The following is a 25,478-nucleotide window of genomic DNA, read 5'->3' on the forward strand; positions in this document are numbered from 1 at the left end:
GATATTGGAAATAAATTAATTACTATGAAGGTAGTAAGACACTGGAACAGGTTGGCCAGAGAAGCTGTGGATGCCCCATCCCTCAAAATTTTTAAAGCCAAGTTGGATGGGGCTTTGGGCAACTTGGTCTAGTGGGAGGCATCCCTGCCCATGGTGGGGGGAGTTGGAACTAGATGATCTTTAAGGTCCCTTCCAATCCAAACCATTCTAGTGATTCTATATCTAGCTTTGCAAATTGCAATTTCTGTTGGTTTACTTGAATGGTAATTATGGGCTTATCAACACAAAACAAAGATTACCGAGAAGCAATCAGCACTACTAATCATAACCACGCTAAGTCTGTCACTACAGCTTCATCATCAGTATATCCATCTGTGCTCATTACATGGATGCTGCAGGCAAGTAAGGCTACCAGCAATGAGTTCCCCTGAAGTGATGATGCTGTAAGCAAAAACTTTTTTTTCCTAGACAGTTTTATAGAAAGTTCAAGTTCGGGACTCAAGCCAAGGAGCCAAAAGTCAGTGATTCCATCATCTCAGTCTTTCCTTTGCCTTGGGTTCATCTCATCTCAAAGGGCTGTGCAGGTGAATTCTCACAGCATGTAAAAGGGTCCATGTGTTTTGCAGGCTGACGACTCATTTTCAGATTTGACTTAAACACATCAGAGCTCAAGTCTTATTTACAGCTGATAGGCTCTGCTTTCCCAAGTGGCCAAACCTCAGATTTCTAAAGGCTATTTAAATGCCTTAGCAGCAGTTTACAAACCAAGTGCACACAAACACACACAAAAAAGCCAGGTTTAAAGCAATATAAATAAATATCCACAAGTGTAGCTAAATGGATACAGAAAAATTGAATCTCTCATTATATTTGTATCTATATACACTTAAATTACTTTGGAAGATGAAGTCTTCAATTCTTCACTCAGTGGAATGCCTTCTGTCCTGCCTAAATGGAGCAACTCTTATAAAGACGATCTCAGTATTAGTCAACATGATTAAATTTGCATAATAAGATCTCCACTGTGGAACGACTGAGGGTTTAAAAGGCTAGGACTGTGGAACAGGAAAAGAAAAAAAAAAATAACATGCTTGGTGATTTCCAGGGTATGTCAGTCTGCAGCAAATTATATCCTATAAGCTCTGTGCAACCATAGACATAGTGTTTGCATTAGCATGTCCTCCTCCCCTTCATGAGTCAGGCTTCCAGTACTTCGGATGTCTACCTAAAACAATTCATAACTTGCTGAATTTCTCAGACTTGGGTAGAGATTAACTTGTATTGGATCACAGTAGTTATTTCCAAGACTTTTACAGCCGGAGAACAAATAGCAAAATTTGGCCTCAGGTTTATCAGGATATAAAAGGGTTCTCATTAAAAAGTCAGTGTTTATCACAGCACCTCACAATGAGATGCTTTAAATCACAGATCTGATTTAAAACAAGCTGATCACCTTCTCTGTACTATGTGTGGTTTGCAGGGGGATGTCAGTTGTGGCAAAGTGGTGTCCTTAACAATGACCTTCATATTGACAAAAAGTAAGAAAAAAAGCACACCAACAAACACAGCTACGCAAAACTAACCTTAGAACTTTAGAAGAACTTAGACTGTGCCTGGACATAACAGAAGCAGACTGATAGGACACCAAAGAATGTCATAGGCCAATTTGCCACAGGCATTTGCTGAAGATACCCAAGCAAAAAAATACGACATAGCAGTATTGATGCACATGGCTGTCAGGCAGTCAATTACATTTTTTCCCTCCATGCCAGGTTAGGCATCCAAGCCACATGACAAACTAACCACTAAGACTATAAACAGAATGACTATTCGGAAGGTAGCAGATGCCAGAAAGACAGACAAGCTTAAAAGGGGGTCGAACCAAAATCTCCTCATCTTTGAGTTCTGGATAACAGTTCAATTACATGGATACACAACCAACACGCTAGGTGCTCTGCTGAAGCTACAACACATTTTTTTGTACTTGCACTTCGGTCTCTCTTGCGTTACTGGTGACATTTCTCCAGCTGACAGTGGCATCTGAACAACACCTGGACTTTTTAAGCTCAGATGCTATTGTTAAGCACTGAAAATACATCTATTAGTGTTCGAGAAAACATTGGCTTTCTCAGGAAAGCAAAAAAACACACAACATGCTCTCATTAGCCTCTAACATACTGTTCACGATGCGTATAAAAATTGGATCTGCTATTTCAAATAAACAGAAGGGAACCCATGCAAATTTAAGTACTCAGACAAATGCAGTGTGTTGCTCTACGGAAAGGCAGAATTAGGTTATAAGTAAGAATTGGGGATTCTTCACTGATGTTGCTGGATATCTCTCTCCTCTGTTAATGCAGCCCTGGCTGTCAATACCAGTGTTTTTCCTAACTCCTGGCCAGGGCTAACCAGTCACCAAACTGGGAGCTCACTGCAGCTCTATCTGGAAAGGTATAGTTGAAAGAAATGCGGGTCAATTCACAGAAAAGTTTCCTTTCTTCATCATGCAAGAGTGGGATGAATAAGAACAGAATCCATTTATCAACAGTACATTAAAACTCCAGGGCTCCAAAGGTTTATTTCATTTCAAATCAGCCTGCACGCTCATTGTAACGTGACTTCATGAAAAACTCTCTGCATTAAAAAGAGATCTCAAGGCCTGGCCTTCCTCCTCCCTGCCCTCCAACTGCTCTTCTCACGTGCTCTCGTTGCAGCTGTATTGCACAGCAGTGACGGGCCCCGATTCACTTTCTACCTATATGATTGTGGTGGTTTTACCCTGTCACGCAGCTGAGCCCCACCGCAAGCACTCTCTCACTCCCTCTCCTCAAAGGGAAAGGGGGAGAAAATGCAACGGAAAGGCCTCAAGGGTTGAGATAAGGACAGGGAGATCACTCAACCATTATTGTCAAAGGCAAAACAGACTCAGCATAGGGAGATTACTGTAATTTATTGCCTATCGTTAGCAGACTAGAACAGCAAGAACTAAAAGCAAACTAAAAATACCTTTGACGTGGCTCCTCTCCACGGGCTGCGGCTCCAGCCCGGGGCCTGCTCCACCGGGGGCTCCTCCACCCATGGGGGGGTTGAAGCGTGGAGATCTGCTCCATGAGGGGCCCATGGGCTGCAGGGGGACAGCCTGCTCCACCAGGGGTCTCTCCACAGGCCGCAGGGGAACTGCTGCTGCCTGCCTGCAGCACCTCCTGCCCTCCTGCTGCACTCACCTGGGGGCTGCAGGGCTGCTGCTCACTCCTCACTGTCCCAGCTGCTGTTGTGCAGCAATGTGTTTGTTTTTTTTCTCCCCCTTTTCTTAAATATGCTCTCACAGAGGTGCAAACATTGTGTTTTGGCTCAGCCACACCAGTGGCGGGTCCCTTTGGAGCTGGCTGAAACTGGCCCTTATCTAACATGGGGAGCTTCTGGATTCTTCTCACAGAGGCCACCCCTGCAGCCCCCTGCTGCCAAAACCTTGCCACATAAACCCAATACAATGATCCAGTGAGCAACCAAGCGAGTAGGTCAGAAGAGAAGATTCACAGTGATGGAGTTCTCCATAAGGATTCCAAGAAGATGCCTAACAGCAGTTGTATCAGATGGATATCCTGTCCTTCTTAATAATACTGGGAAGATCAAAGGGTTCACCTCTCAGAAATACAATGGAATGAACAAAAATTAACATGGACATGCAGGTTCCCAACCTCATTCAGAGAGGATCTCTGTCCTGACAGCAGCCAAGCATTTGTGCTTGGTCTCAAGTTGGATTCCCCAGGAAACTTGTGGTATGTTTCTGTGGGATATTTGCTCATCCTTTCTGTGCTTTCATTTCATTGTAGGGAAGAGTTAAGTCTCCAGGATAAAAGAAAAAGAAATACAACCCTTCCCACATTGTACTAATTAACTAAAAACACACACAAAAAATCAAAACCACTTCTACTGGCCTTCTGAACTAGCTACACAGGGCATCCAGGGCAAGAAAAAAAATAAAGGATAAAACTCCCACTGAGCTTCAGAGTTTTAAACTGGATAGTAAAAGCAGCTTTCACATTTGCTCAGCACAATGTCCAGGAACAGGAAGAGAACTTTGGCCTTTTCTCAGAGAAATAACATGCTGAATTTTTACTATGGATCACAGAATTAACATTCACACTTCCAGCCAGAATTAAAGTGGCTTTGATTTGATTTAGTTTAATTCTCTTCAAAGGAAAATTAAACTAAAATCAAATGAACGCCATTTTTAATTCTGAATGAGCGTGTGTGCATGCATCAGTTTAATACAGTTTACATAATCCACTTGAAACCCACCTTGTTACTTAATTCAGATCAACTTTGCCATGTGCTTCTGCCGAGACAAACCCTTAGAGATAACATTATCTGTCCTCAAGGAACAGCCGCATTTCATTATTGACACCTAACTCTAGAGAGAGCTACTGTGAAAGGGACAATGTAGTTCCAGACAATTTATATGTCTGTCACAGAGAGAACAATGCTCTGTATACAGCTACAATAGCAATTAATATACTGGGGGTTGTTGTTCCATTAGTCACTAATTACACAGTAGACCAGTAATACAGAAGCCTTGTTCTTGGCAAAGAAACCATAGCTCCAGAATTACTGAACTGATAATTCAGAGCCTGTTTTTTGTTTCTCTAGGGATACCCTGCACCTTTGCCATCAGTCAGCTGAAAACTCTACAAATGATACAGATCCAGAGGCAACTGCTGTGTACTGCAGACCCCTCTTTAAGAACTTCTGAATTATGGCATTTGCATGAGACGAGTCAAGGTGAGTTCAGTGACTGAACAGAATTGCTTCCAGTCTTTGTCACAACATATAAGAAGAACAGTTTGTCACTGAAAATTTTTGCTTCCTCTTACAAAATACAGGAGTATTGTGGCAACCTCTCTCCCATATAGTATCATCAGGCAATTGCAAACACAAGACACTGCCAAATCCCATTGAGGGTGGTTTTGAAGGACCCATGCTTTCTAGCAGACACCGTGCAAAAGCTTTAAAGGACCAAAAAAAAAAAAAAAAAAAAAATAGATGGTGAAAGAAGTGGGGATGGAAAATAAATATATAATTGAAACCTTTTGAAAGGATGTTGCAAGACGTAAGAACCTCCAATGCATTTTGTAAGCCAGATGTGGCTCTGGCCAGTGTCTCCTGGTCAGGAAATGGGGTACCAATAGGCCCACTCCACAACCTTCCATTATGTTCTCCTCCCCACCCTTTTTTTTTTCCTCCATTGACCACTACACAGTCTTACCCTAAGAATGCTTCCAGGTCTGTACTGTACTCTTACCCAAATGATACACAACTCCAGCTCTGCTTGATGTTGCAACTGTTTGAGAAGAGCCATAGAGAAATAAGAACTTGGTCCAGCCATGCTCTTAAGTGATAGAAGAACAGGACAGGGGAAGCTATCAGCCTTCTTACTACTCTGCTGATCCATAACAAAGTAGAACACAAGCGTAATAACTTCACCCTTTTTGTATCCTGAATCAAGTACCTAGGGCTTGAGGAACTTTGAAAAAAAGGCAATTTCTAATCAACTTCTCTGATTAGCATTTAGTGGAAACTTTTTTCCTTTCACCAATGAAAATTCTCTCCAGGGATCTGTGATTAGAGCAAGCTCGCTCTCGATATGTGAAATGGGATAGAGACAGAGTTACAGAGACAGCATTACAATGTTTTTTAATGAAAACCTACACCTCCAGAAGTTGCTCACTGGAACAAGTCAATGAACCATTTTGATCTCATTATTTAGAATCCTAACTTATAGAATTAAAGCTTAATCAACTCATCTTTCGTCCACCTCTGTTGATCTTGAGTCAATGACTGCAGGAAAACAAAATGCCTCTCATTCCCTCCCCTTTTCATTATTGTTGCTACAAATGAGAGGTGGAGAGGGTAGGGGAGAAAGATTCTTTACGCTTTGATCAATACTCTTACAGTTAAAATTGCATACATCATATGTCTGGAAACTCTTACACAGCTGACTTCAAATTCAATGCCAAAGTTCCAAGTCATCCCCCAAACTGAACAGTTCTTTATTGTGTATGAATACCACCAAGGAAGAATAAAGAAAGCAAACAAAAAAAAAAAAAAAAAAAAAAAAAAAAACAACAACAACAAATCAGCATCATAATAGAAATTCAATCACATCCTTAACTGTTCTCTATCACTCTGCTCCACAAGCTACAAGTGAAGAAAATTGACAAGATAGATTGAATGATCCAACAGGTTTAACTTCTGCAAGTTTTTATGATAAAGACTTTTTCTCGGCTTAAATCAATGTAGTGCCATACTTATCCATAGCACTAGAGAAACGTGGAAAAAGGAAAGCATGCACCAGCTGAACTTCCCCTCTGCAGAAGTAAGGTACCTTTATACCAAGAAATAATGAAAAGACAGAGAAAAGATTGGGACCCATCACACAGAGAGGATCTTTTATGTGTGGGGTATAGATGGGTCTGGAACTGCCTTTGTCTTCATTTTCATTGAACAGACAGGTAAAGCTAAGGCATAAACTGATTAATGGACTGACTTAAAGAAAGTCTGTGGCAAAGGCAGGAATTAAACTCAGCTCCCCTGAGGATCAGTCCAATATCTTAACAAAACCCATATCTTTCCGTTCTGAATTACTGTGGCTTTCCTTTGTAATTAAACAGCATGGATTTGAGGGGGTTGATATTAACTGTCATTGTACTGAAAGAGCTTGCACTGGTCAAGTGGGGAGGAATTGCCTCGCCAACCTAAGAAGGCTTTTCCTTCACTTAATTCCAGGCTACTAAGTTTTCAGAAATAGAAAATACTGCCTAAGCAACAGCACTGAACAATTCTGAGGGCATACTGAAAGAGCTTTTTATACTCTCCCATTTTAATAGCTGGTGCTTTTATTGCAGGTAGTATATGGTTACAGAATAATGTGTATGGGTTTAATGTCTGGTATGATAATATCCAAGGTGAAGATATTGAAAATTCAATTAAAATAAGCCAATATCACAAACTGTATTTTAATTTCCAGAGCCTTTTGCCCCCATCCACCTCCTTGGCATCAAGGAGCTTTTCCCGATACCTGAAGCTAGAAGGTACACACTAAATCCTCTCTCTGGTAATGCAATCTGAAGTTCTTTGTACTTCTCTAGCACAGTCCACCACTATCTGAAACCTTAAACATCTCTGAAATCCCTGTGCTCCTTCAACAGAAGATGACACTGAAGTAGTTCCTAGCAAGGACAAAACTAGATGGGGACCCCAAAGTCTTGCCTTTTAGCACTAAGCCCTGGTTCACTCACAATTACTTGAGCTTTTTTGAAGCCTTGGTTGCCTTTTTGAGCAGCTTCAGAGATGGAAAACAAATTATTTCACCACAGCAAAGCAACTCTCTCCTCTGCAGTTCTGAGTTACCTTTAACTGACACAGCTTGTGCCATCCTTTATGTTTCTCTTGCTCATTTGATCAGTGCAGTTTTCTCACCATCACTGCATGGCCTTACATGGTACAGAGAAGAAAACAGAAGTGCTACTGGAACATAATCAGAGAAACAGCAATAACTTTGAGAGGCAAGCAATGAACTAAAGGCTCTCAAAAGAGCTCCAACTTGTCCAGCTTCTCCTGATTCTTCATAAAGTACATGGGAGGGCACAGTACGGGTTAGTCACTTTTTTTTGCCTGCTGAACTGAAGATGTAGAGCATCACTGCACATCACAAGACTTCCTCCAGACAAGCACTGCTGGGACAGAAGAGAGGTCCTCGTTTCATTTTCAATGACAAAGCTCAGCAACGCCTGGTCATAGGACCTAAACATGAAATTGTTAACCTGAGATCTGAGAGAGAATATACCTGAAGTGTTTATGTGGCCTGCCAGAATCTCACCCTGACCACAGAAACAGCACCTGTTATCTCTGTCAAAGCAAACATTATCAACAACATACTTGCTTCTGAAACTACCCTGACTTTAAAAGCTCTGTTAAAATTAATGATATACCTAAAACATAAAACACATGGTACCCCTTTATTTCAATGGCTCCTCACAGTTCTCATGTTAAAGGAAAAGTAGGACATCAAGGTCCAGAGTTTTTCCATAATCAAACCTACCCTCTATGTAGTTCACATAGACCTGAAGATTTAGGTTAAGCGCTGTAGTCACCAGTCCCAAGTACACTGACAAGTAGGCTCTTTGAGGCACCAGAAGAGCCATTGATATGCTTATAACTTTCATTAGGCCCATATAATCACCCCAAAGTTGGTCTTACCCTTATTTTACATGGAGGAGAAACAAAGCAGAAGGAATCTCATAATTCAGCAATGAAAGGTATGAAACAAACAAACAAACAAAAAATGTGCCTGTCACATTTTGCTCAACAAATAGTTCAGGCTCTCAGCACTACCTACAAAGAGACCATCAGTCATGGCACTTGGGTCTATACAGCTTATAGTGACTTCATCTGCACTGTTTCTACCCTTGTGGGTTTCATGAGTCCTCCTGCACATTTCTGCCAGCATTTTTTTTTTTTTTTGGTAACTGCCTTCATATCGTTTGCTGGTGAAGTAGCAAGCAAGCACCTCCAAGAGCTGTTTCTCACTACTTCCATCAGTCACATATTTGGCAACCTCCAGGATTTGTGCTTGACTAGAGCAGAAACCTTGGCCATGGTGTACATTTAGAGCCTGAGGAGAGCTGAGGGAAAGATATACACCTCTACACTAAGGATGTGAAGGAGAAGAATAGGAACCTCCTTCCCCAGCAATGCTATCCTGAAGTTGCTGTACTGCTATACTAATGCTATACCTTGAAGTCTGCCTGGCTGTAAGTGCACGAGGAAGCCAGCAGGCAGCAAATAAAAAAAAAATTAAAAAAAAGCCAGCAAATTAATGCTGGATAATAGAGGGAGAAATCCACCGTGTTGTTTCCCTTTGGGTCTTTTGAGGATGTTGCATTGTTCACCAGCTCCTGAGACCTGCTCTCTCCAGAGGGGATAGCTGCACATACCCTGCTTCCCATACTTCGCTGCTGATTTGAATACACAGGCATCGCTGCTAGGTGAGTGCCATTTGAATTGACAAACTGGGATTTCTGCTGCACACTTCACACTTAACGCAGCCCTGCCTAGGCTTTGAAGGCAACGGCTTGTTGCCTTAGGGTCTGAAACTAACAAAGCCAAGCAGAACAAGCCCAGGGCTCCCGTCGGATTGCTCGATCAAAGACAATATTAAACAGCACTGTTTTCATAACTACTATTCTGGGGCACTTGGATAGCAAGACAAAGGAGACGAAGTTAATTTCTGTTATCATAGCCTGGTGCAGCTGCAAGGGCCCTGGGAGAAGCCATCTTCCCTTTATGGCTTATGCAGCCCATGCCTTTGCAGGAGCTCCCATTAAGCAAATAAGGCTTCAAAAGCTTGTCAGATGCATCCCTGTTCCTTCCCCTAGACATCTTCCACGACTCATCACAGACACCACTGAGCCTCCCTCTACTCAACCATTTCTCTACATCTCACAGCTTCCCCTTCTCTATCAGCAGCACTGCCCATTTTTATGCCTAAGAAGATGTAAACTTGGGAAAACCTACCCTTGGTGCAGGAACACTATGAAGGAAGCCAAACAGTGAAGGGATGCTCTATTTGCTGCTCTGCAACCGACCAACCTAGCTCACCACAGTGGGCAAAACTCTTAGTCTTCAGTTTGAAGATTAATTTGAAGACTACATGACCAGCTGAGACTAACAAAACCCAGCCTATTTTTTCTGAGATATTGGCAGATAAAGGGTTAGTACGCACTACACAGGTGTGACTGGTGATGGAGGTCACTGAGCAGTATTGGAGAAGGAAGTGTAAGCTGTTTCCTGAGTAGAAGAGTTGTTTGAGGCAATTTTAAGATGACCCTCTAATAAACACTGTGGTCATGGTCAGCAAATCACCTTAAGAACCAATGCTTAGCTGCAGCACTGCTGTCCCAGGACTGCCAGAGGTACCTTGGGATGTGTTTTTATCTCCTTACTATTTATCCATAGCTGAGAACTGAGATTTCTGGAAAAGCAGGGATGTGGTAGAACATGCTTACACCCCCAGCTTGACTACAGCAAGGACAAGGAGGATGAGAAGACTGGATTACTATGAAAAACCTTCAAATGAGGTAACTAAGAGGGAGGAAAGCTCCAGATGGCTTTGTTTAAAGCCTCATTCTTCACACCTTGGGTTATTTCTCTGAAAGCAGTTGGATGAAAGGCAAAAGGAGTGTTTTTCAGATTAGGGATAGGGTGTGGAAATAGTACCCTGCTTGACACAAACAGGGTACTCCAAGAACTGTCTTGTCTGCAACAGTGGACAGAACATCCCATTTAAACTGAGGCTTCACCTTTGGTCTTAATATCAAGGAAGATGTTTCCAGCAGTTCCCTACTCCTGGGGAAGAGCTTTACCGTAATAAATCTCATCTTGGATTTCACAAACGGGTTTTCATTCAAGCTTGCTTTACTCTCAAGTTCCTGATTGGATGAGAAGGCACTAAAATACAGAAATGAAGACTTTTGCTGGAAATTTGCTCAATATATTCAATGCTGATGCCCATAAAACAAAGCTGCAACGTCAAGCTTAGAGTTGGAGGGATATATCATGCCCAATTATATGCAAATATAGCAGGTATCTTCCTGAGGTCAGGGTTTTGCTAACTGAAGCGTCAATACAGATCTCAAACAATTTCAGAAGAACAAAATTGTCCATTCAAATTGATGAAGGCATAAAAATAGTGAACTGTTCTCAATCCAAAGGAGAAGTAGCCAGTCTTTACAGTTTTAAAGTAAACCTTCTGGATGTAAATTGCTGCATTATTTAAGTTTATTGAACATCTAACACTAGGAAATGTGCAATTCATGAAATTTTCAGTGAAGATGTATGAATGAGACTTCCCGATACATTTTTTAAAATGTGAAATTATCAAAGTTTTATGCAGTGTCGACTTTGGCCATATATGGTAGAGTTAATTGAAAGTGCAGTTCCAGCTTTAAAAGGGTCTCTGTGAAAGTGGCAATGTGTGTTTTATTGTCTCTTCGTCATTTGCAACTCAAAGGTGCTCAAGATTATACATGAAAAGGTGTTTCTTCTATCTGCCAGCTTGCACTGCAAGACGCTATTGGATCTGAGAATCCAGGTAGATGCTTTACTTCTTGCACTTGTATCATCAGTTCTGAAGTTTCTGCAAACTAAATAATGTGCCTAGCTATCCTGATGCAACCCTTAAGCTCCATATCAGACCACATGAGGAATCCGCTCTCATCATGTGGAGGATGGAAATTTCTCCAGCTGTTACCCCCTAAATAAAACGAACAAATCAGACAGAAATGACCTGAATTTTTCAGTGCCAGCAGAAAGCAAAAGGGTAAAGGTATCCTCACTCAGGAGGGTAGAACTGTCTTTAATCAAAACATATATGCATTACACTTATTTGTCTTAATCCCCCTCACAGAAACGCACCAGTTTAGAATTCTCTTGGCCTCAGGTTGGAACAGAGGCTCGAGAGGACAGCACGCAAGAGACATGGAACTCACATGCCTTTGGCAGCGTGAGCTCTTTTCTTATGTCTCTGTGGCAGGTGAAGATCTTTTTGTTCACCTCCTATCTAGCAATTAATGCAAGCCCCTGACTGAATACCACAAGGCACAGAGCTCAGACACCAACACATGTGGTAACCAAAAACAGGGCTTGGATAGAAAGGAGACTTCTCCAAAACAGGTCGGAATGCATGGATTTGTGTGCTTTCTGGGCTGTGTGGGACTCCAGAATCCATTCCATTTTGGAGCAGGAACATAGACCTGGATGTTTCATATTGCACTGGCTTGGATCAGTCTTCACTCCTTCCAGAAAAGCCATATAAGTCATGAGAAATCCTTTCTAGTGCCAGTTTTTATTAAACATCCCCATTTCCCCAAGAAGCTTCTGTTTCAGTGTCTTTGTGCAATCATTTTTACAGCACCAACTCTGACTAGCAACAAGAGTAGCTACTAAAATAGTGTCAATCCACTTTTTATTCACATACCTGAATGAAGTAAAAAAGCAAGCCAATTACTTTTTCCTTTTTTGTTTGGAAAGAGAGTTTCTCTTCCTGTAAACACTGCTACAGCAGTGCTGTTGTTAGATAACTAGACTGTGATTTTTAGAGAATGGATGCTTCGGTTTTTTTAGATTTTGGATTTGAAATTCTTGGATTTTTCTCCCCAAACTCAGCACGTAGCAATGCATATGCAAGTTTTCCACTGATTGCCTTCTTACTTTCTGAGTTACAGCTTGTGCAACCCCACAGCTCTATCCCATACAACCAGTTGCAAGGATGTATTTCAAGGCCTCCTGTGGCTATGACATTGCACTGATATCTACAGAAGGAGGCAGTGTCACGCGCTGATTCAACAACGGGGTGTGAAGTGACAAACACTCTTGCCAGGGTTTGAATGAGATTAGCAAAATCCGACAGAACAATGATTAAAAGGTGCTGTAACAAATCCATTTGCTGCATGCAACAAACACAATTACTAGACAAATTACCTCACCCACCCCACTCCTCTCTCTGCAGCAAATGAGGGCTGGAGAACCTTCCTGCTTCAGACTCCAAACCTAGGGTAGCTTTTTAAGCCAAAGAGATTGCCTTTGATTAACAATAGCAGCAGTGGCTCACTTTTCCCCCTCCATGAGTTATGCCACTAGAGGGCATGCAGACTGCCTAAATAATACCCAGCAAACAGTAGGACCATTAGTCTTTGATTCCATGTTTCAAGCTCTCCAACTTCGTGAGCATGCAACCTACCATCCACCAGCAACTTTTTTTCTGCCAATATAAATTTTCACTTCTGGAGTTGCCAAACTTCTTCCTTTCCTCCTTAACTGATTTTCTCACACCTCCCAGTTTTTCCATTCTGGCATAAATGGGGCAAACTCACTCTCCTTAAAGCAAAGGAGGGATTTTGTATTCTTTCCAAGACTTCCATATTTCATTAAAGTGGAGATCGTAACAGAAAAATCAGAAATTTCAGCGCAGACAGCTCAAGTCTAGGAATATTCCTTGTCCTTGTTTCAGAGCCAGAGCCCAACTGCACTCCTGTTGTACTGAATCTGAGCTAACGAGCTCTCCCACTCTGCTAGGGAGCACGGAGTAGAGATGTCATTACCAACAGCCACCTTGCACGTACTGAGGCTAATGCCAAGTCCAAGCTAAGAAACATCAATTTCCAGCCCATCTCAGCTGTCTCTACAGATTTTTCCGGGGCACTGCTCAGATGTGTTGCTGAGACCCTTGAGCTGGCCCCGCAGACTGGGAAAGATCCAGCGACACTTACTAGCCTGGACTGCATACAATGTAAAATAGCACTCCTTGCTTTCCTGCCCAGCAAACAGATTGCAATTTGCATAGTCCTGTACCTGAGCTAATAAACTGTGATGAACTCTCACTGGGTCTGCATCCATGGCACGAGTAATCTTTAGTCCGGATAATCCCTATTATGTATCCTGGCTGTTTCACTCATGCTGCGTTACCTTTTGCCTCTGGAAGTCCATGGTGCCAGCCAGCACAACAATCACTACAAAACTCTCTAACATTTCAGGCTATTCTCTTCCCCAAATTAATGGGAAAGTGGGTAGTAAAAGCCACCCATTTAGCTTTCACTATTTAGTTCCTGTTATGAGCAATATAAGAGCAAACAAGCTGGCTGATTTTCCTTCCACCAATCAATTTGATCATCTCCTACCATCTCGTTCCCATCTCTACCTCCCTCATGAGTCCACCTCCCTCTGCCCCTGAGCCCTGGGGTGCCTCAGCTCCAGTGACATGTTAGGAACATTGCAAGCCCAACCACAGTCACTTTCTGAGTCTGGAAGGACTAGTCCACTACTCAGTTATAGTGAAAAGATATGAGAGAGAAAGAGAGAAAGATAAGTATGTGTCATACGGTAGCACAACAGGAAACCTGAAAAAGTCTTGTACATCTGATAGGACAAAGTTATAGCCACAGATACCAGGCTATCGTTTTATTGGGTGTCCATCAGGCTATCAGGCTGCCCTGGCCTACATATCAGAAGAAAAAAAAAAAAAAAAAAACAATTTAAAAGAAAGGAATATAAAAAAAAAAAGTCTTAGGAGTTAAGCAGTTAATACCCAGGATTTCACTTTTGTTAATATAGCAGAAGACTTCCTCATGAGTCTGTCTCGGGCCAGGATCTGTGCCACAGCAGGAATAATGCAAGGCAAGAAAGTAAAATGCTTTAAAGAATATGGTTCTTTGTCAGACTGAAAGTATTAGCTGTGATTCAGAAATTAATGACGGCATAAAAATCTATTAAGGCATCTAGACTGTCTCTCAAGGGACCTTTTCACGCTTGTAGTGCATGGATTATTCTCCAGGGTTCTGCCCAGCCAAACTTCAGATGTCCCAAATGACAGCAATTCCACCACATTTCTTAACAAAGCTATTTTGCCACCTAATCTCTTTCTGCCCATTAAGTATTTTCCACTCCTGCCATTTTTTTTTTCCTCTTCCCTCCTCCAAATTTTCTACTCTGAGACACTTCAAGCTCTCAGTCCACACTAGACAATTCTTCACGCCTTCCCAGTATGCCTAGATCATTAGCATAGCTCCTCTTTAGTCATTTAACCAAACAGCTATATATTTAGCTCTCACAAGCATTCCTCATAAGTCAGTCCCTCCAGCCCCTTAATCATTCTCGTTGCAATCCTCTGAATTCCCTCTAATTTTGTTTACATCTTTGTGGAATTGAAGTGCCCGGAACTGAGTGCTGTAAACAACAACAGCTTGTTATCTGGCTAGACTGCAATTCCAGCGATCGCAGCACAGGCCCCACACGTGCCATGCACACGTAGACACATACGCACACTCACCCTGTGGTTTGGGCACAGCATCACTATAGGACACAAATCCCACACCACACACATTCCCTCCCCAACTGCATCAGCTGGGCATCTTTCAGAGAAACCCAACTCCAAACAAAACTGAGGGAAATCATCTTCACAGATTTTAAAGCTTGCTTGAAGGAGACTTCTTGTGAATTTGCTCCGTTATTTTCTCCTCTTTTACAATTCCCAGTATGTTCAGGAATGGCCACAAACCCAACTGAACAAATGTACCCATTCTCCAACACAAGCACAAGCCATGACCTAAAATCCTTCTACATAATGCATAATTCTCCAGTTCCAGCCCTATCAGGCAGTGTCCATCAAAAAAGGGCTGCTCCTACTTTTGAGCCACTGAGGCAAGCATGGCAATGGTGGTTTCCCTGATCATTTTCTTCAGAAACTACATCTGAACCTTGGCTGAGAGAGCCAGGACAACCACACTCTTTGCTGTCTGGATTGAAAATCAAGGAGTTACTAGCAGGAGGAATTCAGACCTAGCATGCCAGAGAAATAAACCGGGTGATACATCCATGAGGATGCTCTTTTAACCGTCTGCAGGCTCAAGACAGACACCAGCTAGTGACTACACTCTTGTTATATTTTCGAGTTTTTTCATCACACCTATAAAGGCCACAATTTTCAGAACTTTTTTGTTTTAGATGATAGTTGAGACTTTGATGTAATCTTATGACAGAAGATAACACATTGCAGAAAAGCCTTTAAGCACTTGTAACTTAATCTGTTCCTGAAACTTGAGTTGGAATTTTTCCAACAAGACACTTTTTTTTTCCCCCTCTTAGAAAAATGCCAATTCAGTGAGGCAGAAATATTATTCAAAACCGCTTGGTTTGCTTCAACAAATTTCTGGTGAACTTCAGGCAGGGTTCAAAAAGAAACCTGATAAGGTTCCTGCCAGCTCTCAGAACATCTATGGGGTAGCCAAGGCATCCAGAAAAGATGCCAACTCTACCAGAATTGCTCTTCTGGATTAAGGTCCTCTCGAGCCTTCCCTTCACGTGTAACAATTTCAAAGTCTCTTCTCACATAGGATGCCCAGACCTGCATTAACCTAAAAAATGGCACTCCAAGGATCTCTGCCATGTGGCAATAAAAGCAGAGGCTCGAAGTGTCCTGTCTCCACAGCACCTCTTACGCTGTCATTACTCCTTCACTGCAGCTCAAGCAACACCTCAGGACCAAGGACAGCTTGGGCTGTTTTATTTCATTTCTTGTTTGGTGTTGTTTTGGGCAGCAGGAAGAGAAAGGGACCAGAATTTCTTCAGATTGATCAGGGTATGAGCAGAGCCTGCTAGCAGAGGCCGTAAGAGCTCCCTTGAAGCCTGAAAGAAAGCCTGCAACTACAAAGCTTTGCACTGGGACAGAGCAAGGCCAGCTAGAATGGCCTTTTCTCCCTTTCCTCTGTGCACACAACAGACAAAAAGAGAAGAAAGACAATTCTGTACTGATGACCTTAACTCTAGGTCCCTCTGGGGCAATGCCACAGCTCATTTACCTCATGCTGCAGCCTGACTTTTTTTTTTTTTTTTTGATGTTGTTGTTTTTAAACAGCCTGATCTGTTGCAGCTCTCTGGCTGCTGGAGGGTACACAAACCAGTCACCAGCAGGCACCCAGGATACATAGAAATAGAGGAGAGGGTCTGTGCCCTCATGTCAGCTCTTGCTGTTTCCCACCTTACCTGTCTCAGTAGGCCTAGGCTACGGGCAGCTCTTAAACCACTTCAGCTACTTCAAGATTTATGTATTTAAAAAAAACTGAGAAATTACTGTTGGTAAAAGCTCTAACACAGCTCCAGCACAAAAGCTCTTGTGTACAAATCACCTCCTTCCCCCTCACACAGAGTACCTAGAACAAGTGCAGAACATTTCATAGTGGCATGCCTGCATATAGGTCTATCCTGCTAGCTTTTACTCAGCTAGCTAGACCTGACACTTGGCAAGATACAGCTATGCTAGACAAAATTTTTGCTGTTGATGCAGTTGAACTTGCAGGGCTCTTATTGTAGGTACAGCTGAAGTGCAGAATTGCTGGTTTGCTGGTTCAGGTTGCATTCAACCAAGGAATCTTTAGCTCAGACGGTGCAAGATAGCACAGCTACATAAGAAAGGTTGGCTAAGCCAGGCTGTACCATTTTTGAATATGTCAGTCTAATTAAAATTGTGCAGTCTGCATGTGCAAGAAAGTCTCCTTTCATCCTCTTCCTTCTGTTCTCAGAAAGTCTCCCATGAAAGTGCAGGAGTCAAGCATGTCCTCTCTACACTGTATTTCATGCACAGGTAACTGAAGCATGACTAAATTACCGCCTTACATTGAGGCCATCAGAAAGATGAGGAGGGGTAGCCAAGCCTCAGCAACAATTCTGTTTCACTGCAACAATCTCTTGCCATGTCAAGATAGGATGCAAATCTGCTGTGAATAATGGTTACTCCAGAAGCATACACAGCTACACGGATATCCCTATCAATAATCATGCTGCATTCACCTACTGAACTAACATTTCACAACACCTTCCTTGCGCAAAACACAACCCTGAACCACATTTGTTAACACAGCACAAACATCTTTACCATGCAACTTATGCATTTTCTGTCACTGGCACAAAACACACAACCACCCACCATCATTTTGTTTCTCACATGCATCTTCTTAAGAGCTGGAGTAGATATATTGAAAAGCCTCCGATCAGAACTTCACGTACAGACCTTATATATAGGCATGAATAAAATTGGATGTTGTAATGTAAGTGATCCCATGGTGCAACAAAATAGCTTTACAAGGCAAACATACAGATATTCATACACGTAGATGGAGCCACAAAGGCACAAGTCTAAACACATTTACACATCAAAACTCCACAGATGCTCCTTGAAATAATCCTTCCTTCCTGCAGACAAAAACCTCCTCTGTCAGGCACTCAGATGTATATATACATGGTCAGCTTCACCAATACCCATGTGAGTGGAAGTCAGGCGATGCAGTGCACTGGCCAGGAGGCCTGTGGACAGGAAAACCCTTGCTCTCACTCACGGTATAGCTTTGGGTCAACTGCTAAGGGCCAAGCACATCCAGGCTCCATGCAGGTGCAGCAGCAAGAGAGCACATAGACGAATATTAATAGTTATTGTCCCAGCATGTTGTAAGGATTAATTGGTTTCAGCCTGCAACTCGCCATCAATATAAGTGCTAAGGAGCAGAGGGGATGGAGCTGTGATTACCCACTTACATTGCATACTCATATCCCAGTGGCTGCGTGCTGTAATGCTATCGATTTCCTGGTTGGGAAACTCCACAGCCTTCCATTTGTCTCCTTACTCGCTCCCTCCCTCATCCCACTGCTCCTGAGCTGCCTGCCACACGATTCCCCCAGCAGCCAAGAACACATCACCAGAAAAGGGAGAGGCCCACTCTCTTTGTGGGAGCGCTCTGCCAGACCTCAAAGAAATGAGGAAAGATGCATCCGTTAGGTAGCACAGAGGCAGACCCCAGGGAAAGGAGCAGGTTTCAAGAATAAGCCATCTTCAAAAGAGGTTCTGTGGTATGCTTTATATAACCTAGGAACCACAAAGGCCCTGTCTGTGAGCCCACAGATCCAATTATATTCCCCTTTGCTTTAAGCTAAGACCTTTCCTCTGAAGCCTACCTTCGCATGCTAACACCTTTTTCGTAGAAAGAAACAAAGAAAAACAGCCCACAAACATCAACAAAATATGTCTTAACTCAGTATGTAAATCCTTGCATTGCTCCGCAAACCATCTTCTCCCATAAATGCCATTCAGCAAAGTCCAGCACCCCTTTCCATGCTACCTACAGGGATATCTGTCCTTCCCTGATATCAGGAGAGGGCTTTGTCTCACATGCTCACCCACACGAATCTTCATCTTGCCCTTATCTGTTCCTTATCACAGTGGAACAAGGCTGTCTGTGCTGTGCACGGTATTTTTCATTTTACCCCAGACAAAAATGACAGCAGGAAGAGCACATCAACTGTCAAAGCCATTGCTGACTGGCTGTGAACAACACAGTTCTTTTAAGGAAATGGCACTATGGCACAGTTCTTTTAAGGAAAAAGGATATTGAAGAGGCAAAATTCATGCTCCCTACAGGGGTCACAGGCAGCAAAACTCCACATCCTCCCAGCAGCCACACTGCATGTGAAGGAGATCATCTTTTCCAAAGCACACGTCTACATATTCAAAGGATGGGGCACGTGGAGGACTTTCCCCAGATCTTCTGTGATGCCTCTGTCTGGTTCTACAACAAATTTCCACTCAGTCATGAGTGGAAAGCAGCTTTAGCAGCTTCAGCTGATCCTCTTCCACCAGAAAGCCCTTCAGATATTCAGATCTGCCCAGGAAAGGCAGCTTCCCTTTTGCTCACTCATAATCAGCTTTTGTCACCCATTTTCATGTTACAACACATGAGTCAGTAGGCAGTGCTCCAGTGCTGTCTCCAGTCCCCTGCCTACCTCACCAGCCCCTTGAGACCCCTACAGAGAGCACCGAGCAGCTGCTGCAGCTCACCATGGGCCACATCACACTTGGACCCATGCATTAATATTGCTGCTATAACCCACGACCCAGGCAAATTGGTCTTGCACAGAGTGAAATTGTTGAGTGAAGGGGACAGTCCCCACCAGCAAAGCAAAGAGCACCTGAAGGCTTACAGAAGGCACACAAGAAGGAACAGAGCTTCTAAAGCATTAGCTCTGCCATCAACATAGGATGGCAGCTGCCATATTCCTCACCTGGTTAGAAGGGGGATGTAATGCTTGTGGGACAAGAAGGAAGAGCAAGGAGTGACTCTCAAAAGACTCATCCCCTCGTCAGACCAACAGCTCATGCATGGGTGCTCACAGTCTGGAGGAGATTTCACCAACACAGGGACTAAGGCATTTATTGCAAGGTTAGCAAAACCATCACAAGAAAGGAGATCTCAAAGACTAGGAGATTAAGTGATTTTCTGCTTATCATAATAAAACCCTCTGAGTATGTAGAATAATGCTTAGATTTATAATACACAATGGGTCCTCACTAGTGTGGTAAGTATTGACTCAAATGGTCTGCAAGCATTGGGATAAGACAAGAAGAAACACTTGGGATATCCTTTTAATGCTCCCTCTTTGCAGATAAAGAGCCTTCTCTGCCTCTTCCCTGTCTTAAACCTACAAGAAAAGTGTTCCCCCCCCTTCTTTTTTTTTTTTTTTTTTTTTTTTTTTTTACAGTATTGAACCTCTTCATCATTTAAAGGAATGCAAGGCAGCTGAGTGAATCGTTTCCTCATCAATACAGTCCAGCACGTGAGAGCTTCCCCTACCTCAGTTGACAGAGAGAGCTGGAAACAGATAGGAAGGAAAGTGTATTCAAGAGAGCAGGTGAGGACTTTTCTCTCCAGTCAGCAATGCCTAAACATTATCCAGCCACATCACAGCCACCACACACTGTTACACACACACTACAACATCACTCTTCGCACACACACACTCTCCTGCTTCTCCTCTCCCTGTTCTCCCCATCCATTACGCATTATCAGCACAGAAACACTTGGTTACACGCTCCCATCCATACCGATCGCACAAACCTTGTGCATTAACAAACTCATCCTTTTTCACACCCGCATTACCCGCTAACGTTATAAAGCATGAGAGTTTACAGATAACATTTGTATCGCGTACCAACCTAAGGCATCCTACTCCGCTTACCCAAATGCTTCTGTGATTTCTCTCAGACTCATTCCCCATTTATGAATACCCTTGAGCAGCTAAAAAAAATACATCATAAATAAACGCTGCCAGTACTACGCAGACCAATTCTGCATGTCCTTTCTGAAAGCATCTACTTCAGTGAATTGGCTGCATAGGTATTTTAATGATTAAGCAAACTAAACAAACAGTCTCATGCAATTAAACGATGAAGTGGGGTTATAAGGAAGGCTTGTTAAAAAAAAGCTTTTTTAAAAAGTAAATTGCAGATTTGAAACAGCTGTTATTTTTTCAAGGGAAAGTTTGTTTAAAAGGATTTTCAATGTAAAGCAATGCTGAAGAAAATGTATAATTTGTCAGGGCATTCATTTTTTTTAAATAAAAAAAACTCAGTGGGGAATTCAGAATAACTTTTCATATTGGCAGCTAAGCTAATTTAGAGTAATAAGAGGTAAAAATGAAATCACCAATCAAATATTCTTCCAAGTGATCAAAAATACAATTTTTGATAGATTCAGATCATTTTCTTCTCCTCCCCACCCTTGCAAATATATATATATTACTTTTTTCAGGAGGGCGGTGGTGTTGAAAAATCAGCTTGTGATTTCAATTCAGGAGCCTGATCCTTCTCAGAAGCTATGAGGCACACCAAGACAAATCCATTCAGGGAAAAGCTACATTATGCCACTAGAAATCCCACCCACCCACCAGCATCCCTGGGGTGCACAGGTACTTTTAGTCCTCCAGCCCCCCCTGGGGCAGCAAGGCCGGTGCACCACGCAGGAGGAACACCCAGCCCGCCTCCAAGCCACCTGCCTCAACCACGACTTGAGGTGCAGCAGCAGGGAAACGCACGAAGCCTGAAGCAAATAATTAAAGAAAAATAATGATCAGAACAAAATAAGATGTGCCGCGCAGGAATCAGAGCCTCTAGCCTACGGGGAAGGGGGAAAAGCCTGATTCTGTGCCAAAGCCCCCGTGCCCAGGCAGAAAAGGGACAGGCGACCCATTGCACGTCCCCTGGCAGAAGTGCTGGAGGCTGCCTGCCTCGGTCGCTTGGCACTGCAGAGCCCGTGGGTCTCCTGCCAGCCTCCACTGTGCTGCCTCCACCCCCCATCGCTTGCTATTCAGCCTCAGCCTGGCAGCACCAGCCTCATCCCTCTTCACCCCCTCTGTGTGGTGGCTTTGAGAGAGCAGCAGATGACCAGGAGCTCCTTCTGCATTCCCTGGTACACCCCCAAGTGGACAGCGAGGAGAAGGGGGGAGAGGAGGCACGGGCAAGTTTTGGGGAGCTCGCAGGCTCGGCTGCCTGGCTCCGGAGGGACACAACTGGAAGCGGTCCGATGGGGGTCACCGCCTGTCACAACCACTACTGCAGTTTTCTGGGGTTACAGAAAGGTTCAAGGCTCATTACCACAGTTTTCAGTGAACAACAATTAATTTGAAATAAGTGCATCCCCCTCCCTTTTTTATTTAAAAAGAGAAAAGCACGACAACAACCAAAGGGGAAAAAACAGAACCACACGCACAGAAGGGGCACGATACTTTCCCACTCCCTTTTAACTCCTTCAAACGTCTTTGGGCTTGCTCACGATGTGCTCTGCTCCTCCCGTGCAGCCCCGATATTCTGGCTTCCCCACTCTCCCCCCCCCCCAGATGTGGGAAAGGAAGATACTGCTGGCTACGAAACCAGACCCAGCAGTGGACCAGGGCTGGGTTATGCCACATCTGAAGTCTGGGAGCAGTACAAAAAGCAGCTCCAGGTTTACAACTCCCCCCTTCCCATTTCAATGCCCAGAGAGGGCAACTGCCTTGCCTCTGCCTTCCCAGAGGGTACCTGTTAAAGCAGCCCTCTGAGGACCTCCCCGATGCCTTCAAAAATCAGAATAGATGCGGTTGATACATCTGTGGCAACAGCAACTCTCTAGAACAGAAGGTAAGGGTAATACAGCACCCAGGCCTTTCATAAGCTGCAGATATTAGGAAGGATTAAAACAGCTCCTGGTTGTGCTAGAATTAGGATGCTCTAGTCACAGCTCGGGGAAGGCTTCTGAGTTGGAAACACCGTGTGGAGCAAGCACCATCGATGGCAGACCAGGAAACAAGCATGAAAAACAGGGCGACGTTCAGAGTCAACGCTGCTTGCCCATCTTCCTCGAGAGGTCTGCGCCTGTTCTTCCAGAGCAGAGGGAAGTTCACATCGAGCTACTCAACTTCACTGCTGACACTAGCTATTTACGTTACACAAGTACCGGTCTCCTCTCCCCCCGTGTGCTGGAGAAATCCTCCTCCCCTGTCAGAAGCAGCCCCTTCACAGGGGAAGTCAGCTGGAAGGTGCTGGTGCCAGATTCACCATCCAGATTCCGAGAATGCAAGTTTGAGAGGAAATATGCAACAGCGAAGAAGCATGTGCATGCAGCACGGAGACAGATGAAGGGAAATCGTGTAAAAAGGAGCGCTCAGGAAATGTGAGAAAGAGGGAGAAAATGAGGGATTTTGCAGCGAGCGCACGCAGTAGTGACAGGTAAATGCGAGGCTGCAACAGAAAGCATGTGTGTGTGTGACAGGGAGCATGCCTGTACGGGGATTTGCTTAGTGGACACAAAATAGAAGAGGACAGTGTGTGTGAAACTGCGTGTAGAAGTAGCAGCAAAAGGGCAGTGCAGATGCTCTGGCTGGAAACATCTCCATGCACTACAGCATGCACAAATGTGAAAGGTAAGGACAGTCACAGTGACAGACCCTCTAAGTGTGTGCAAGATGCTGTGAATGCAGGACTGTGCAAGACAGGAGGCCAGATAGGTATATATACACATACACATAAAAAACATACATGTGCCATGTATGTGTACATGCATGTGCACTTGCAAGACCAGTGCAGCATGATAGGCACGGGGTTTTGTGGTGCAAGCAACCACCAAAGCCAGTGTGCAGGATGGAAAGAGGGCACAAGAAAAGGCTAAAGGGAGGGAGGGAAGGAGGGAGAGGAAGAGCGAACGTGAGCGAGAGAGAAGCAGACTGGCACTCCAGGAACTGCATGTGCTAGGGAGCTAGAGCTGTATGTGCCAGCGCGAGTTTATTTATCTTCCATGCTATATTCACGAGCATGTATGTACATATATAGGACCACTGCTATGTGTGAGTGAGCACGGATCATGTACAAGCTGTGATTTGCAGGGCTAGGATTATATGTGCATGTGTGATGTGTATTTATACATACAGCACGGGATGCATTAACCCTTAACTCCTGTTTACAGAAAGCATCTCAAAAACAGCTAGCATGTCTGTCATCACTTCAAACTAAATTCTGTACTCACACTTGGCTCTTAAAGCAAGAAACCCAGCTGGCAGTTCTCCACTGAACAAAACCCCATACCCAACAAATTTCCTTCTCCTGTCGTTTCCTCCTTCATTTTTTTTTTTCTTCCCCCGTTGTGGAGGGGAAGGACATAGTGTTTTTGCAAAGAGGCACAGAGGCTCCTCCAACCTTCCCCAGCGAAACCAAAATAAAACAGAACAAAACAGAAATAAAAAAGAAAAAAAAATAAACCAAAAACTTAACACTGATCTCCTCAGGAAGGTGAGGAATCCAGGAACATCAGTACTTGTGACCCGAAGTGCTGAGTAGCTGTAGGTGGAGGTGAAGGGGTGCCCACATTCACCCACCCCTCTTTCCTCTGCAAATCTTCCTGTACCCCCCCCCCCAATAAATAAATAAAATAAAAATCTCCCCCTCTGCAAAAGCACAAATACAGCAGCAAAGTCAGTCACATGCAGTGCCCTCTAACCATAGGATTCACCAACAGCGATCTCTCCTTGGCTTATTTCCTGAGGGGGGGAAGGTTTGAGGGGGGAGGTGGGGGTGGGGGGGGGTGTCAGAGATAGAGGGATCTAAATAGCTCCAGCTTCCAGCTCCATGTTTCCATCCATCCTCAGTCCGTCAGCCTCAATTCACGAGAAGGGGGCTGAGGAGGTGGCACGAAAGAACTCATCACATACCTTGCAAGGAGAAGAGGGACAAGAAGAATCCCAGCACCCAGATACTGTGCAGCCAGTAGGTCCTCATGCTTCTCTCTCACTCGTTCTGCTTCCTCTGCCTTTTTCTCCGTCTCTTCGCTTCTCTCTGCTCTCTCAATTTCTTCTTCTTTTTTTTTTTTCCTCCTCTTCCCCTCTCAGATAAAATGGGATTTGTGTCTCCCTTCAGTCCCCCTGGGCTCTGCTCTACCAGCTCTGACAATCCAGTCGCAGAGAAAGCTGACCCGCGGTGGCCAGATTCCCAAATAGCCTCGCACTCTCCCCTTCAAGTGCTGGAAGAAGGGGGGCCAGGTTAGCTGCTCGCCGTAGCCTGCGCTGGCTGTAAACACAGAGAATCTCTCTGTCTCTCTCCTGCAGCTCCAACTAAATGCGACTGTACTTAAACAAGCAATGCCTTATAGGACAGTGCTCTGAGCAGAAAGGATCCCACCTCTGCCACCTAGTGTTGCAAGCCCGCTCATTTATTTTATTTTTATATATATATAAATATATACGCTGTGCTATAGAAATATGGCTCTCTCATTCCTCCGAAAACGGATCTCTTGGATCAAAAGTCTGTGAGCCATGCTGGGCTCAGGAGTCCCTAAGGCTCCAGCTGACAGGGGGAAGTTATTCAGCAAAGGAGGAGCGCGTCCTTCATCGCCATGACGAGGAACGCAGCGGGGCAGGTTTGATTTCTCAGCAGAGTTCTGCCTGACAAATCCTGAAGCAAGGGTCTTTTCTGATGCTGGTGTCACTGCTGGGCAGTATGCGAGGGCCAGAGGGAGATTCAGACGCACTGATTGTAATTACAGAACTGCCAAGGCCTCCAGGAAAAATAGCAAGCA

The 25,478-nt window shown here is 43.9% G+C and overlaps 1 protein-coding gene across 1 annotated transcript in view; it reads right to left on the reverse strand.

Annotated features, from left to right (window-relative positions):
• The window catches only part of LSAMP (limbic system associated membrane protein), an 878,636-nt gene extending 853,580 nt beyond the window's left edge, over window positions 1-25,056 (reverse strand). Inside the window, exon 1 of the mRNA XM_068697653.1 lies at window positions 24,616-25,056. Within this exon, the coding sequence (XP_068553754.1) occupies window positions 24,616-24,682 (67 nt within the window). The 5' untranslated portion in view covers window positions 24,683-25,056. The remainder of the gene's footprint in view (window positions 1-24,615) is intronic.
• Window positions 25,057-25,478: the final 422 nt, after the last annotated feature.

This window comes from Anas acuta, chromosome 1 (genome assembly GCF_963932015.1).
Source record: "Anas acuta chromosome 1, bAnaAcu1.1, whole genome shotgun sequence".
Classification (NCBI taxonomy): domain Eukaryota; kingdom Metazoa; phylum Chordata; class Aves; order Anseriformes; family Anatidae; genus Anas; species Anas acuta.